Below are 14,883 nucleotides of genomic sequence, written 5' to 3'. Positions count from 1 at the left end.
CCAGGAAGCCTGCCTAGCCTCCCACTGACCTCCACGACTGAGTGAGGTTCCTCTTCTCTGGGGTCCCATAGCCCCATTGCATATTCCCTTATGGCACTGAATATCACCATAACAATTGCAACCACTCATGGAGTGCAAACTATGTGCTAAGCACTTGGCATACATTATCTCTTTTAATCTCTCCCAATAACCCTATAAAGTAGGTGTTTGCATTTCCATATCACAGATGAGGAAACTGAGGCCCAGAGGGGTTAGATAACTTGCCCAAGGTCACACAGTCAAAAGTGCCCATTGGTCTAGAGGAGCCAGAGCTCCACATTGTAAATTTTTCTGTTAATTGGTCTTTTTCCCTGAGTTAGGCTATCAATCCTTCGAGGGAAGGACTGTGTCTCATTCACTCTCATGTCCCCAAGCCTAGCTTGCTGTGTGTGGCAAGCAGTAGGCAGTACTGTAAACAGGTCAGCCCATAGTTTTGCAGTCAAACAGACCTGATTGCAAATTATGGTTCTGCCATGAATCTGTCACTAAGAATCAGGGTTCTAGAAACTTGCTCTGGAATTGAGCATGGGGTTAAGAATCCTAGGGATAGATAAGAACAGAGCTGCGTTCAAGCTTTGGCTCTGCCGTTTACCAGGTGTGACCTGGCAAGTTATTTAACTCATCTAAGGTTCAGTTCCCCATCTGTAAAATTAGGGGAACAATAGTTCCTACCTCACAGGATTGTTTTGAAATTACTGACATAAAGTTCTCAGCAAGATACCTAATACAGTCATGCAATGCATAATGACATTTCAGTCAACGATGGATCAAACATATGACGGCGGTCCCATAATGTTAGTACCATATAGCCTAGGTTGTGTAAGTACACTCTATGGTGTTCACACAGTGATGAAATTGCCTAATGACGCATTTCTCAGAATATATCCCCATCATTAAGCGACACATGACTGTACGTGGAAAGCACTCAACAAATATTAGCTCTTTTTATTATAGTGCACTTAACAATGCCATCTGAACTGGAGTAAATAAATTTTGGTTAACTACATAAGTATTATAAGTTTTAAACATAGTTTTTATTCAGGATATCAGAGATGGGAAAAGTAAACCCCATGATGTTTCCCCCATGTTTGGGAGAAGTTTATTTTAAAAGAATTATTCAAAGGAGAACTTAATCTTTTTTTAAAAAAAAGATTTTATTTCTCCTTTTTCTCCTAGAGCCACCCAGTACATAGTTGTGTATTTTTAGTTGTGGGTCCTTCTAGTTGTGGCATGTGGGATGCTGCTTCAGCATGGCTTGATGAGTGGTGCCATGTCCACGCCCAGGATTCGAACTGACGAAACCCTGGACCTCCGAAGCAGAGCGTGTGAACTTAACCACTCGGCCATGGGGCCAGCCCCAAGAATTTAATCTTTTTAGTATTTACACAGCACTGAAAAAGTTCCCAGAAAAGGGAAGAAACATTCATGAGAAGACTGGAAGCAGAGAATCAAGGCTACCATGTTCATTTGTGTAGGCTGTTTACTGCACAAGAGTGAAGGCTGAAGGAGTGAAACAGGCAGGGGTGGGGGGTTGAAATCTAGCTTGCACTCTACTGCCTAAGCTGGGAACACTGTTTCTGCTCTTGATCCACTTGGAGGGGAAGCTTTATTCTCATTTTCTCAAAAGCACTATTTGGGCTTGTGGCGGCTGGCTTTGCACTTCTGTAGTTGACTCCCTTTTCCCTTTTCTCTTCCTTCAGTACCACTAGATGAACAGAATAGGGGAGGAGAAATAGCATGGAGGTCAGGGAAGGAAGACATCCTTGAAAGTGATGGGGGAGATGGGGGAAGGCAGGAGAAGAGGAAAGCAGTAAAACAAGAAGAACATTTATTAGATGCTGGTCCTGTGTCAGGTTCTGTTCTAAGTGCTTTAGATGCGCTAACTCATTGCATCCTAGTTACACTCCTACACGACCAGGGGAACCACTGGAGGTAGAGGCAGCAGGTGGTCACATGAGGTTAACCCACACAGTGGTCCAACAGGAACAGAAAACTGCCCGCCACGCTCCTTAGTCCACAGCAAATGTTCAGAATTTGCAGTTCCTCTTTTGAGTTCGGGGGGAAACATGGCTTTTAGAGCCAAAACGGAAATATTTTTATAAAAGGAGGAGATAGTCAAAGTTCTCAGGCTGGTCAACCACAAAAGCCACAATAATGGACACTTCTTTTTGGTCAACAGACAGGAGAGAGCAAACCTTTCAGAGACAGAAACAGAGGAGCTCTGGCAGGTCACACATCCCAGCAGCAGACCTTTATCATTCAGCTCCCCTCAATCCGGAACTTTCCACAGGGTTCATTTCAGAACAGTTCTGCACTCACAGCTCCCTTCTCTATTGTCTTAAGAACATGAAGTTTCCATAAAATATTTATTGTTACACAGCGACCTGAAAGCAGCTAGTGTCCACTCTTCCAGTACTCAAAAAAGAAAAACCCTCTGAGAAGAGGCTGCAAATAAATCTTGCTACCAGGTGGTCAGTAATCTTGCCAACTCTGGATTTGGGAATACAAAAACTCACAGGGAGAAGAGAATTATGCAGAGATAAATATATATATATTTGATGTTAAAATACATAACCACATGTGTGCCATGATGACGAATGTCCCTTTCTAACAATCCTGTAAGGAGCGTGTTTCAGCAGGCCCAGATAGCTAGAGACAGCAAAACCATCCCTGAACATCTGTTTCCCCTATTTTACCAAGGAGCATTCGTTTTTATCCTTTTTTATAATTTGACCTGCACCATGTTTTGGCAGAGGGCCCTAAGAAGGCGAGCATTGCCTTTTCTGTCCATTTTCCAACTTACATGGGAAAAGGAAGGAGGGAGCAAGAGGAGGAAGGCGGGGTGGGGAGACTGACCTAGGGAAACTGAGGTAGAGATGGGGGACAGGGACAGGGAGCGAGAAGAGGGGAGGAAAGGGGAAAGAGGAAGGGGTGAGAGAGAGCAACAAGCCATATCCAAAAAATGTAATGTGTCCACGCAGGGCAAGACTGCTTTGAGAGAAACAAAAACAAACAGGCATATTCCAGAATGATCACCCAGTAAGAACATGACTGAGAAACCATAACCATGGTATTCTTGAACATATCAAGCTGGTTATTCTCTCTGTAGACCCTGGTAGTCCTTAACAATTGATGAAATATCATCATTTCTAGGTAGCTGTGCTTGTGTTTGATATTTAGGAATGACTGGACACAGTCCTATATATTTCTAATAAAAACATCTCTTTGGCAAGGAAAATGCCTTCTCCACTTTCCTGTGTGCATGTATTTTATCCCATTATTCCATATCTCCTTCCTTGCTCTTTTTTCTGTATTTGGCCAAGGTAGATAACCATTTATCCCCCAGAATTTATTGTCAGTTTCCCCTTCCTACTCCATTCTCTCTTCCAACTACAACACCCTAACATGAAACTTCACCTCCTTGGCAACGTGTCCTATCACTTCGCAAGCAAACATCAGGGAAGGGGGGATGAATTTTACACCCCAGCCTGAGTCCCCTGCCCTCAGCTATGCTTTCAGATTCCTCTCTAGGCTTCAATTGCCCTGCCCCAAATTCTGCTGCTGCAAAGGTTTAGTTTCCTTTAGAAACAGCATCAGCACCATCAGGAAACCATAAGAGGTTTCCTGTCCTAGGGATTCTGTGCTGCAATACAGAACAGGAAGAGCAGGAAGGGAATGAAGGAAGCTAGGAGGAGTTTTTCTGGTTGTTGCTTCAGATCCCAGTTTGGAAAATTCTTTTGGAGCATATTGATCATTATTTGGTGGTCTAAAGAAAAAAATATATATATAGCTTTGAGCACCTATGAAACATTCATCTATTCAACAAATACCTACTGAACAGCCATATACTGTACTGTCAGGCCTAGTGCTAGACACTTTTTACATAATTTATTTTAGTCAACCCACAACCAAATCTCCCTGGGAGGAGGGCAACTTGTACATTCTCCTCCCTGGGGAAACTGAGACTGGCTCTGGAGCCAGAGATGATATTTTGAATCTAAGCTTTGCCTCTAACCAGCTGTGTGACATTGGACAGACAATTTAACCTCTCTGAGCTTCTGTTTCCTCCAACATAAAGGGAAAATAATTCCTTCTTCCTCACCAAGTTGTTCTGAGGATGAAATGAGCTGATATACTCAACAAGATCAATCATGGAAGAGACCGAGTCGCCCAGATTTAGGGAACTATAACAATGGTGAACTATTCTGTGGTTGTTTTGCTGGAGCCAGGAGGCCACACCACACCCCTGCGGTAGGGTGAGGTTTCCTGGGAAGAGAATTGAATTTTCCACTGTCAATCATCCTGAGAAAAAGTTACACTGGAGTGAAAGCTCCCTCCCTCTCAGAAGCTCTGTTCAGGGCTGGGGCAGGAGGAAGGCAGGACATACAGGCTTCCAGGGGTGGAGAGATCTGGGTGGATGCAGAGGTGAGGTGAATGGCCCTGACCATTTGGAGGCCGGCTCAGAGGTGGGCAGGTAGCCAACATGATCCCAGACGGTCGGTGAATGTGGGCTTGCAGGGTGCAGGAAGGACCTCGACCCACTCTGCAGCTGAAAGTATACACAGGAAAGTGATGTCCTCAACCCTGTGGCCAGCAGGGGGTGGGACACTGGGAGATCAGGCCAGCTCCCAGCAAGCAAAGGCCAAGCCTCCAGGTGCTGATGTGAGCAGGGGCAGCAGCAGCGATAGCCAGCATCCTGTGGCCAGCAGTTTCTGGAGAAGAGAGGATGTGGAACAGTTTCATGGTGTCCCCGGGCCTTAGTAAGGTGTACCTGAATTCCAGCTGCCCTGACAAAAGCCTAGAGCAACCAGGACTGACTCTGAGCATGCATACAAGACCCCTGAGAATTCTTGGACATAAAATTGGAGAGTAGCCTTAAAGAAAGACTTGATTTCTTAGTAATATGGACAGGCAAATCCTCAGACATCGTTTATATTTGGGGGTACCAATGTGGGTGAACCAATATGGGTGACATGATTGAAACCCAAGCTGAGAAGCTGGGTAGACTGCTGATGCACGTGAAGTGCCCGGCACTGAGGAGGTGAATTAGAAGCCTAGTACTTTTCCCCTTGTTCATCCCTCTACAAAGGGAGGGGGAAGACACTTTGTATGAGGGATACATTTGACTCGGAACAGAGCTGCTCACAACTCTTGAGTCTTGATGAATCCTCCTAACACATAGTAGGGAAGAGGAGATGAGTGGCAATACTATTTAATTTACATGCCAAAAATTAAAAATTTTCAGAAGGTTTTGATCACACCTGAGGGTATCAGACATGGAAACATAGTAAACATTTATTGGTGGTTACTCCATTTGAGCATTCCTCCTAAAACGCATTTACTCCTCACCACCATGGTCTGAGGCAGGTACTATTAATCATCTCTATCGTATCAGCCAGGAAATGGATGGCATGCTCCAAAGGAGGGACTGAAGAGAGTCTGATGAAGGGTCTGCTGACAAAGTGTGAAGGACAGGGTTAAGGGAAAACAAATGATGATGAAGCACCCTGGGGCTGGCCACAGTGGGGAGCTGCTACCACCCCTGAACTAGAAGTGGAGGTTCCAGAATCCAGCAGGACCTGATGCTGTAGGAGAGCACCTCTCTAGAGGAGCTGTGGCCTTCAGGAGAATAATACAGCCACGTTACCCCACAGCCTGACATCTTTCTTTCCACCCTCCCATATCCTGCCAGTGCCTCTCCTTAGCCAAAACCAACTGGAAGCCAGATGATACATTCCAAAAGGTAACTTATCCAGGGCATAGAGCAGAGTGGCGAAGGGTGGTGAATGGCTCTGGAACAGCAACAGAAAATAGCCAGTGCATGATTTCACAGATGGGAAATGGAGATACAGATTAAGTAATTTACCCAAGGTCATAAAGCAAGTATGACTCCAAATCCATGCTCTTAACCTCTAAGACATGCTTCCTATAACCTCTTAAAAAAGATGACTAGTTATCTAGCACTTCTTGCTCCCTGCACCCTATTCAATCATTCTTCTGCCAAGAGACTCCACCTAACCCTCACCCAAATTTCCCAGCCTTCTTGGAGCTAGGTGTGGCTATCTGACTAAGGTTCAGGCCAAAGGAGTGTAAGTGAAATGATGTGCACAGGTTTCAGGTTGAGCCCTCCACTTTCCTTTCCTCTTTCCTATGGACTGGAATGTGGACATGATGGTGGGATCTAAAGCAGCCATCTTAGACCACTTCATGGACGCTCCCTTTGAGGATATCAGAATACGCAAAGCCACCATATCAGCACTGGACCACTTATGCTTTAAGCGAAAGAGAAATTAATTCGTTTCTTGTTTAAGTCACTCATTTTAGCCTCTGCTATAGCAGCCAAACTATATCCTAGATATTACAAAGACCAAGCACCCACATGGCCAGGATGTAGCTCAGACATTGTGGTTTGAGCAATAAGAGAAATACGACTGATAAGACTGTTGGTGATCACCAATGTATGTGTTTTCCTCTTCTTCCTGGCACATTACTAGACTACCCTTCCCGGCCTCCTTCCAACTGGGCGAGGCTGTGGGTCTAGTTCTCACCTCTGGAATATGAAGAGTCATGAGTATGTTACCTCCAGGCTGAGACGAGCTAGGTGAGCACACCTTTTTCTTGATCACCTTATTCACTTATCTGCCAAATGGACGCAAAGGATCCAGTGAAGGAACCTGACGTTCTAGAAGGTGGTGGAGCCAGGGCATGGAAAAAGCCTGGGGCTCGTGATGACCACATGCAGCAGAGCCCTCTGACAACCCAACAGTAGAATGTAACATACGCAAGACACTGACTTTATCGTGTTAATCCACGGACATTTGGGTTTGTTTGTTACAGCAGTTAGCCCAGTCTGACTAATTCTATACTTACAAGCTGCTGCACTCTGACAGACGTAAAGACGATTATCCAGCACTGAAATCGCATTTCGTATTTTAGGAGGGCAAGGGGGTGGGTGCGCAAACATTTATTATTTTAAAGATGTGACACAAATGTTATCATTGATTCTAATAAAGCCCATACATCCTGCTTGAATGAGGAAGGCAAGAATAGCACCAGATAATCCTTTCTCAGGGCACTCTGGCCCTCGGGGGAGTCAGCCCTGGTGGCCCCCAAGAATGCTATTCTCATGAGAACTCCTTTCTGCCCCCAGAGGGAAGGTCACGGGGTCTGAGCACAGAGAACAGCAACTGAGCTCACCAAGGCACGCCAGAGGGTCGCGCAATCCCAAAGGCAAGAAATTAGGAGAAGTTAAGGAAACAAGGGACCAGTCTGCTTTTGGATTGTGAGAGTGGACTTCCCCCACTGCATTCTTTCTAACGTCCAAATTTTCCAAAATAAGCCTGTATTACTCTTATACTAAAAATAGTTTTAAAACTTCAATTTTTAAGAAAGATAGAAAATAAAGTAGATAAGCCTAAGGAAGAAGAAAGGAGAGAGCTATAGGTCACAGGTCAAAGATGAGTCCCTAAGGCACTGTTACTACCAGCAGAGAGGCCCACCTTAGACATACGTAACTATGAAAAGACAAAGCATCTGAGGGGTGACTCCCTCCCTCACTCACGCAACAAGCATTTACCAAAGATGTCCATGCACTGGGCACTGTAGTGGTTGCTAGATTTACATAGAAGAATGAGGTGGCCACAATCTAGCACAATAGCTCACAACCTTGGCTAGACATTGGAATCACTGGGGATGCGAGTTTAAAAAACACACACACTGATGCTTCGGCCCATACTCCAGGGATTCTGATATCATTGGTCAGGGTTAGGACCAATATGCAGGGTTGAGAACCACTAAAAGGACATGACACATGAGCTCAGTGTTAATGGATAGGTAGAAGCCAGCCAGGGGAAAGGGAGGAGGGGGAGGAAAGGCATGGGGCAATGGGAACAGAGCTGAATTTAAAGGATTGCTCCATAGTTCAATATAACTAGAAGGTTACAGGAGTGGGGGTGAGGCAGATCGTGGAGGTTCTCCTATGCCAAACCAAATAACTATCCTCTAGGTGGTAAGGAGCTTACAAGGGTTATTAGAGAGGGGCAGACATGGCCACATCTGGGTTCATCCCAACTCTCCCATCATTCTTTCCTACCCCCTCAGATGGCCATCATTCTACCCATGGATGGGACTTCAGAAAAGCTATGGAGAGGTGTGGGCTTTACCTCCTTAGAAAATGGTACCACCACAGGAGAGAGAGCATATTTCTGGACTCTCCATCATGGCAGCCTTCAATACAGCATCATCTAGAGATACATTCCTTTTCCTACTGCCTTTTCAAATCCCCTCTTTTGGTAACTTAATTTCATTATATGATCTTACTGCAACACTGAGAATAAATCCCCAAAGGAGCCAGTTATAGTTCATTGGGAGACTGATACAAACATTTGGAGGGGAAACAGACTACCAATTGTGCCACAAGAAAGTAGTGGGATTGTCACCAAAAACCTGAGATGGAAAAACATTCCTCAAGCTGCTCCAGGGACAAACCACTACATAATTAAATAGATCTGATCAACATCCCCCAGCATCTGTTTCTGGAGATTTCCTAAGTTGCAGAGAAATTTCTAGAAATGAAAATGGTTTTGGGTACTAGGTGGGATAGTTGATAAGAGCTATTCCATCCTTCACGCATGGGAAGTAAGTGTCTTTCAGATAAGAATAATAATAAGGTAACAGTAACAAGCACTTCTTGATTACCTGCACATATGACACATGGTGCTAGGACTTCTCATACACCATTTATGACATCCACGCAAGGTCTCTAATTGGGTTGATGAGATAACTGAGGCTCAGAGCAGTCTCCTCACCCGCCCGAGGTCACAGTTAGCTAAGTGATTGAATTCAGACTAAGTTTTTATGACTTCCCTCTTCCTCTCCCTCTTCTGCAGGTCCCTTAAATTCTGGTCAGAGGATGAATCTGCTCATCTGCGTTCCAGAAAGAATGGCTGCTTTACAAGCTCATTAACTGCTGAAAAAGGCATTTTTCCCTCTTGTGTGTCTAAGAAAAGCACCTAAAACTATCATGACACTTTCCAAGGGAGAAATGCCAGCTCCCTCTTTGACCTGACCTGAATGGCATGGAAACAATGCAGCTACATCCCGCAAGCTGTTACGTCAGGAAGAGTATAACCCTTTGGAGACACCATGCCCCCAAACAGCATGGAACACGAACGTGAGTGATAAATACCCAGTACCTATGGGCCTCCTTTGCCTTAGGCCCCTCACAGCATTGCAGGAGGCTAGACAGAACTGGATGACACTTTAGAGGTCACCTGGCACAAACGCAGCTTCTCAAAGATGAGAAAACAGGCTAGTTAACATATCTACTAAGGAAGCCGAAGCAGTGAGAACCCTGGTCTCAGACTCTCACACTTGTGTTTTATAGCCTCAATCATCCTGCAATCCCAGAGCCCAGGAGCGAACCCCAGGTTTCCTGTTACACTCTCATCTCCACACGAGAAACTGGGCTTTTCTCACAGAGGAGCTGAAGAGAAAGAAGACTGTTTTCTTCTTCTCAACCACTAATTTAAGGGCTCCCCCTATTTATCAGTGCCTCATCCAGGCGGTCCAGTCTGTTAGTCCCAGAGGGAGAGATGGAAATGAAAGAGGGTCAAACACCTGGGCCTTTCTGCTACATAAATCATTCTGTAAATGCAAACAATTTAGTAGTTACACAAGCAGTTTCTCAGAGCAAGGAATGCTCACCCTGCCACTGCTTATGCTTATCTATAATTTAAGAGGACCAAATAGCTTCTGTCACGCTGTGGACTTCCAAGGCTAGTGTCATTAATACGCAATTATACACGTGGGGAGCAGATCACCAAGAATCTGCCCTCTTAATAACCCACTTCACGCAAAGCTATGGTTTAGATGTCACTTTCATTCACTAAAGGGTTTCACCATAGCATGCCTTTAAAAGCTATTTTGCTCATGCATTTAATTTATGATTCCATTTACAGAAATGTGACTGCCTCACAATTTGTCAGAAATACATCTTTTGAAGAAAACAAGGTACTCTTCTCTGCCTGGAATGCCATCCTTGATCCAGACCTCTTTTGGGGGCCTGGCTCCTAGCAATGAATGAAAGTCATTGCTGAGGTAGAATTTTACTTCAGGTGGGGTCGGACTCGATGAGGACATACATCCCAGGATGGAGAGGCTGACCAGAAACAAGGTACCCAAGGCTAAGAGTGTTGTTGTGGATAAATATTTTTAAACAGCTGTCATTTCATGGTAGGAAGGCAAGCTTTTCAAGCTGGTGATAAGAGAACAGCAAGGACAGACTTGATTGTTAGCAGCTAAACTAAACGGGGGAATGAGAAAAAAGAAGAAGAAAAAAAGAAAAGAACCCAACCACTAAGCCACCAAGTAGAACTCAATGGCAGAAATACTTGGAGGGATCCTGACAATGCAAATTTCCTTCTCTTCACAGAAGGAAGTCTGTCTCTGACAAGAGTCTGGAGGTTCACCCACCACAAATCTCCACTTAAAACGACATAGGCTTAGGAGGACCGAAATGCCCTATTGCCAGACACCTACAGGCTGAATGAGGAATAGAAACCAGGGAGGGACGCAGCTCCCAGGTCCTGGAATTTAATTGCTAGAGCGCCGGTTTCGGTCCTCGACTTGATTAAATTCAGGTTAAGGACTACCCACACGATGTCCTTCTCGCGCAAGGTACGTGGCAAGGCAGAACCAGCCACCACCGCGTCTTTCCAGACAGGATGAATCCGAATGCTTCCCGAGGCCCCAGGTCGGGAAGTTTGCTGTGCTGCGCTCCTCAGAGGGAGCAGCACCATGGACGTGGCCACACACACACACACAGACACCGCACATCTGACACTTTCCCCGCCGCCTCAAAGCACACGCGCTAAGAAAAGGCCAGTTCTCGCCGCGAAGGGAACATGCAACCCGGGAAGCGCCCCCTGGCCCTTTCCCTCCGTCCCTCCGGCTGATTTCGTCGCGGCGCCCCCCAAACTCGCGGTTCTCAGGAGGAATTCCGAGAAGAAAAGACAAAAGGGGCACACTTACCTAACTCGTCTGGGCTGTAGGACGCGGGAGAGGCTTCCACAAACTCACTATCTGGAGGAAGAAGAAAAGCAGAAAACAAAAATAGAATCGCAACCATTCAGGACGAATCGATTAAGCACCAGTTAACGCGCAGGTCCCTTAGAAAAGCGCGGGTTTCTCTCTTCGAGCGATCAGAACCTACGAACCTGGGGCCAGGCAGATTTCCGGACGCCCGATCCCCGGGGGGTAAGAGATTGCCAAAGAAACTTGGGGGGCAGTTCGGCCCGGGGCCCGAGCATCTTCCAGGCGCGAGCAGGTGAGCGCCAACTTTCCGGGGGTGCGACCCCGCGGCTCCCCGTGCCGGGAGCGCCTGGCCGCGACCTCATCCTCTGCCCTCAGCCCTCGGGGAGCATCGCTGCCTCCGCCAGGCCTATAGCCGACCCTCCAACACCGAGAAGCCCCAAAGTTTCCTAGCGGGTTCTGGAAGCCCGAGGGCTCGCGGCAGCAGCGGCGGCAGCGAGCTCTGGCGCCTACACCGCCAAGCGCCCGGCGCGCATCCCCTCCTCCCGTTGCTAGGCGACCGAGGCCGTCATGCTCTGCAGCGGCGCGCGCGCTGCCTCCCATCTCCGGGTTAGGGGGTATCCTCGTCCTCCCCCACCCCCAATCCACCCCACGCCTTTGACCATTTATTAAAAATTAGAGCATAAACAGTTCTAAAACGATTCCTTCTTTTTTGTATTACGTTCGTCCTACTCTGATGCTTGGGAAATCGTCTGTTCTGTGTTTCTCACGGGGAGATGCAGGATTTTCAGAGCTTGAATATGTCTTGTAGCAAGGGAGGAAGAACTTCAAATGCCCCCAACCCCCAACCCCGTCTTTCTTTTTGAACTTAAATTCTAACTCCAGTCCAAACAATATTTCCTCCCCTTAAGAAACCAGCAGGTTCAAGGAGGAAAGGTAATATGTCTCCATTTCACAGGTAGGGAAACTGAGCCTTGGAAGTCAAGAAACTTATGGATGACTGCACAACACTGTGATGTGAGTGTGCATATCTGTATGTCTGTCTGACTGAGGAGAGCAGAGTGATGCTCCTTCTACTCTATAGAGTTGAGCAGTTTCAAATGCAGAATGTAGAAACAAAAGTTGTCGTCTGAGAGTCTGAGTTGTAGATCCTAAGGTAATTCATGTCAGCTTGTGGGAATCCCCCTCTCCGGGTCAGTGGCCTGAATAACTTGGGCAGATGCATTATGTATTTTCCCCCAGGACTGGCTGACTGCTGTGCCTGGGAGAGCCCTGGGCTTCTGGGATATGTTCCAGAGAGAGAGCCTGCACCGATGCCAGGAGGAGTTAAGAGGAAGGAAGGTGCAATCCTAGAAAATAGTTGTCCCTCCTCCATGCTTGTCCTTGGAGACTGGATTCAACCGCCTGGGCAACCTCTTGGGTGCCTTCTATAGTCTCAAAGTGATCAGTTCACCAGCTGCAGCAGCCTGGGGGCTCCAGCTCTGTGCCAATGTGCTCTAATTCTGTAAACACTCAGCCATCTCTGGGTTTTCCACTATCAGCTTTTGGTTTGCAAATTACCTTGATGGATAGAAAGTAGCCACTTTAGCCATCACTGCTCATGGAGGAATGCCAGGGAAGCAGGGTGGGGCTGTCCTTCCCACTGAAGCAGTCATTCTTGAGCTGCCTAGCCTATCTCTCTATCCTCTTCTTTTTTCCCCCTCCTGACAATCTGAGCTCCCCAATTCAGGAAGTGAATGTGCTTGAGTGAATGTTTGCACGCCTCACACCATCCCCTCCCACCTCCTGGAATCCTCCCATTTGCCCTCGGGAATTCATGGTTCATCACCAGCAAAATCCACCATATCCTCAGCCTCTTCTCTGAATGTTTCTTTCAATTTCTTACTTTGATCAAAACCTGGCTCTCCTTAAAATAACAGACCATATTACCCACCGCTCCTACTTATTGCTGCCATCTATAGACCCTTGGGTTATTTCACCTCATTTCTTGAAGATATTGGCTTCCAGCTCACTGTCACTTTCCCCAATACTATTCCTTTGATAATTTTTATTTCCGAATCTACATAGTAGATTCTTCTCCTACTCTGGTCTCTCAACTCTTCAACCTCCTCTCCTGTTCTTGACTTCCTCCAACCATTGCAGCTCCCTGCTCTCCTAGTAACCCCACTCATAATCTCAATGACAAGCATTCTCCTCTCCAACCATCACCTCCTACCTTTCCAGCACATTCTCTCTGTTATCTTAATCCAGTGTCTCCTTGACGCTAACAGCACCTGTAATTTACTTATCCCATGACCTTTTCTCTGTCCCTTACTCTCCTCATGACCTTCCTACCTCCTTTACCCACCTTAGTTTCCAGGTTTATTATTATCATTTCTCTTTTACATATACCTTCAAATTCATCTCTCTCTCTCTCCATACTACTTAGCTGAAAAAACTACAACCCTCATAAAAGTTAATTCTCCACCCTTTCTCTCTGCCAGCACCCAGCTAAAAGATGATTGGAGAAGCATACCATCATGCTGCCTGGTCTTATTTTCAATTTGTGATGACCAATCTCAAGTGGACCTTAGTGCAGCCCAGCAATCACTCTATACTTGCCTGATTTACATACTCTCCTGCTTCTGTAACTATGGAGGAACCCCCTGTCCTCCATCTAAGGCCAACCCCTCCATTGTGGACCAGATCATGTGCCCTCTCACCTGGCTTTTCCCCATTCTTACCTAAATTAATGTTTTCTTCTGTCTTAGGTCATTCCCATCAGTATAAAGACATGCCACTATGTTCCTATCTTTAAAAAAAATCCTTCCTTGGCTCCACCTCTCTCCAACTACCACTCTCAATTCTCATTTGCCTTTTACAACAACATTCATCAAAAGAATTGTCTGCATTCATTGTGTCCACTTCTTCATTTTGCTCTTAAAGGCAAATAGGCTTTCAAAGTAGTTCCTGTCAAGATCAAGACTGGCCTTGCCATTGCCAATTCTAGTGGTCAGTTATTGGTCCTAACAGCAGGACCACTTTTGATCCACTGAGCCCATGAGTGGATGGACTCAAACAGACCGTCTGCACATTCAGTCTCATCCATTTCCCCATCATATCGAGAGAGAACCAGCCTTCGTGTTCCAAGAGAGACAGTCTATAGAGGGCTTTGGGGTCAGCCGGATCTTGGTTCTAATACCAGCTCCACTATTAACTAGTAATTTCATTTCTACCAGCCTCAGTTTTCTGCAAAAATGGAGATAATAATCATACCTACCTCATAGGGTTGTGGTGAGAGTACACTAAACTAATGCACTTTGAGCCCCCAGAAGAGAGACTGTCACATTGTGAAAAACAAGCAAATATGAGTTATTGGATGGCATGCTCCTTTACAGCTGAGAAAAATGGGCTCTTTCCTTTAACAACTTTCACTTACTGAACAGAGTCGCTAACCACGGAGTGTGCTTCAAATTAAGGGCAATGTTACATTGCCCCTGACTTTTCGTTTTTGCTCTAAGCGTTGGCTTGAAAGTTGGTTACCTGGAGCTGGAAGCAGGTTTCCCCATGGGGAGAGCGATATCAATGTTCCCCCTGGTGGTTAGGTTCTGGAGCCTGCCAAGCTGTTCTAACTTCCAGCAGACTCCCCTTCAATTTGTTCCTATGAATGGATGATTCATAAGCCAAGAACTTTCCTTATAGCACTTTAGTTGTTTGAATTTCCTAATCAACTGAAGGTTAATGAGAAAATATTTTTCTTGTTTCAATATTTGCTGTTGAAAATTTTTCTAAAATATATGATTCCAATTTTCTATCGTAGGAAGCAGAGCAGAT

General features: G+C 45.9%; 1 protein-coding gene across 20 annotated transcripts in view; it reads right to left on the bottom strand.

Annotated features, from left to right (window-relative positions):
* Positions 1–14,883, bottom strand: part of AMOTL1 (angiomotin like 1) — a 155,577-nt gene that overhangs the window by 111,831 nt on the left and 28,863 nt on the right. For 11 of the 20 annotated variants that reach the window (XM_023644674.2, XM_023644679.2, XM_023644675.2 and 8 more), the window contains one exon: positions 11,071–11,121. The exons of 1 other annotated variant lie outside the window; for it this stretch is intronic. In XM_023644674.2, the coding sequence (XP_023500442.1) occupies positions 11,071–11,121 (51 nt within the window). Of the gene's footprint in view, positions 1–11,070; positions 11,122–11,255; positions 11,623–14,883 lie in introns of those variants that run through there. 8 more of the 20 variants (XM_023644676.2, XM_023644681.2, XM_070272645.1 and 5 more) reach the window with 6 other exon arrangements.

Source organism: Equus caballus, chromosome 7 (genome assembly GCF_041296265.1).
Source record: "Equus caballus isolate H_3958 breed thoroughbred chromosome 7, TB-T2T, whole genome shotgun sequence".
NCBI lineage: Eukaryota > Metazoa > Chordata > Mammalia > Perissodactyla > Equidae > Equus > Equus caballus.
Note: the sequence above shows the minus strand (reverse complement) of the source record. Positions and strands in the feature narration are given on the sequence as shown.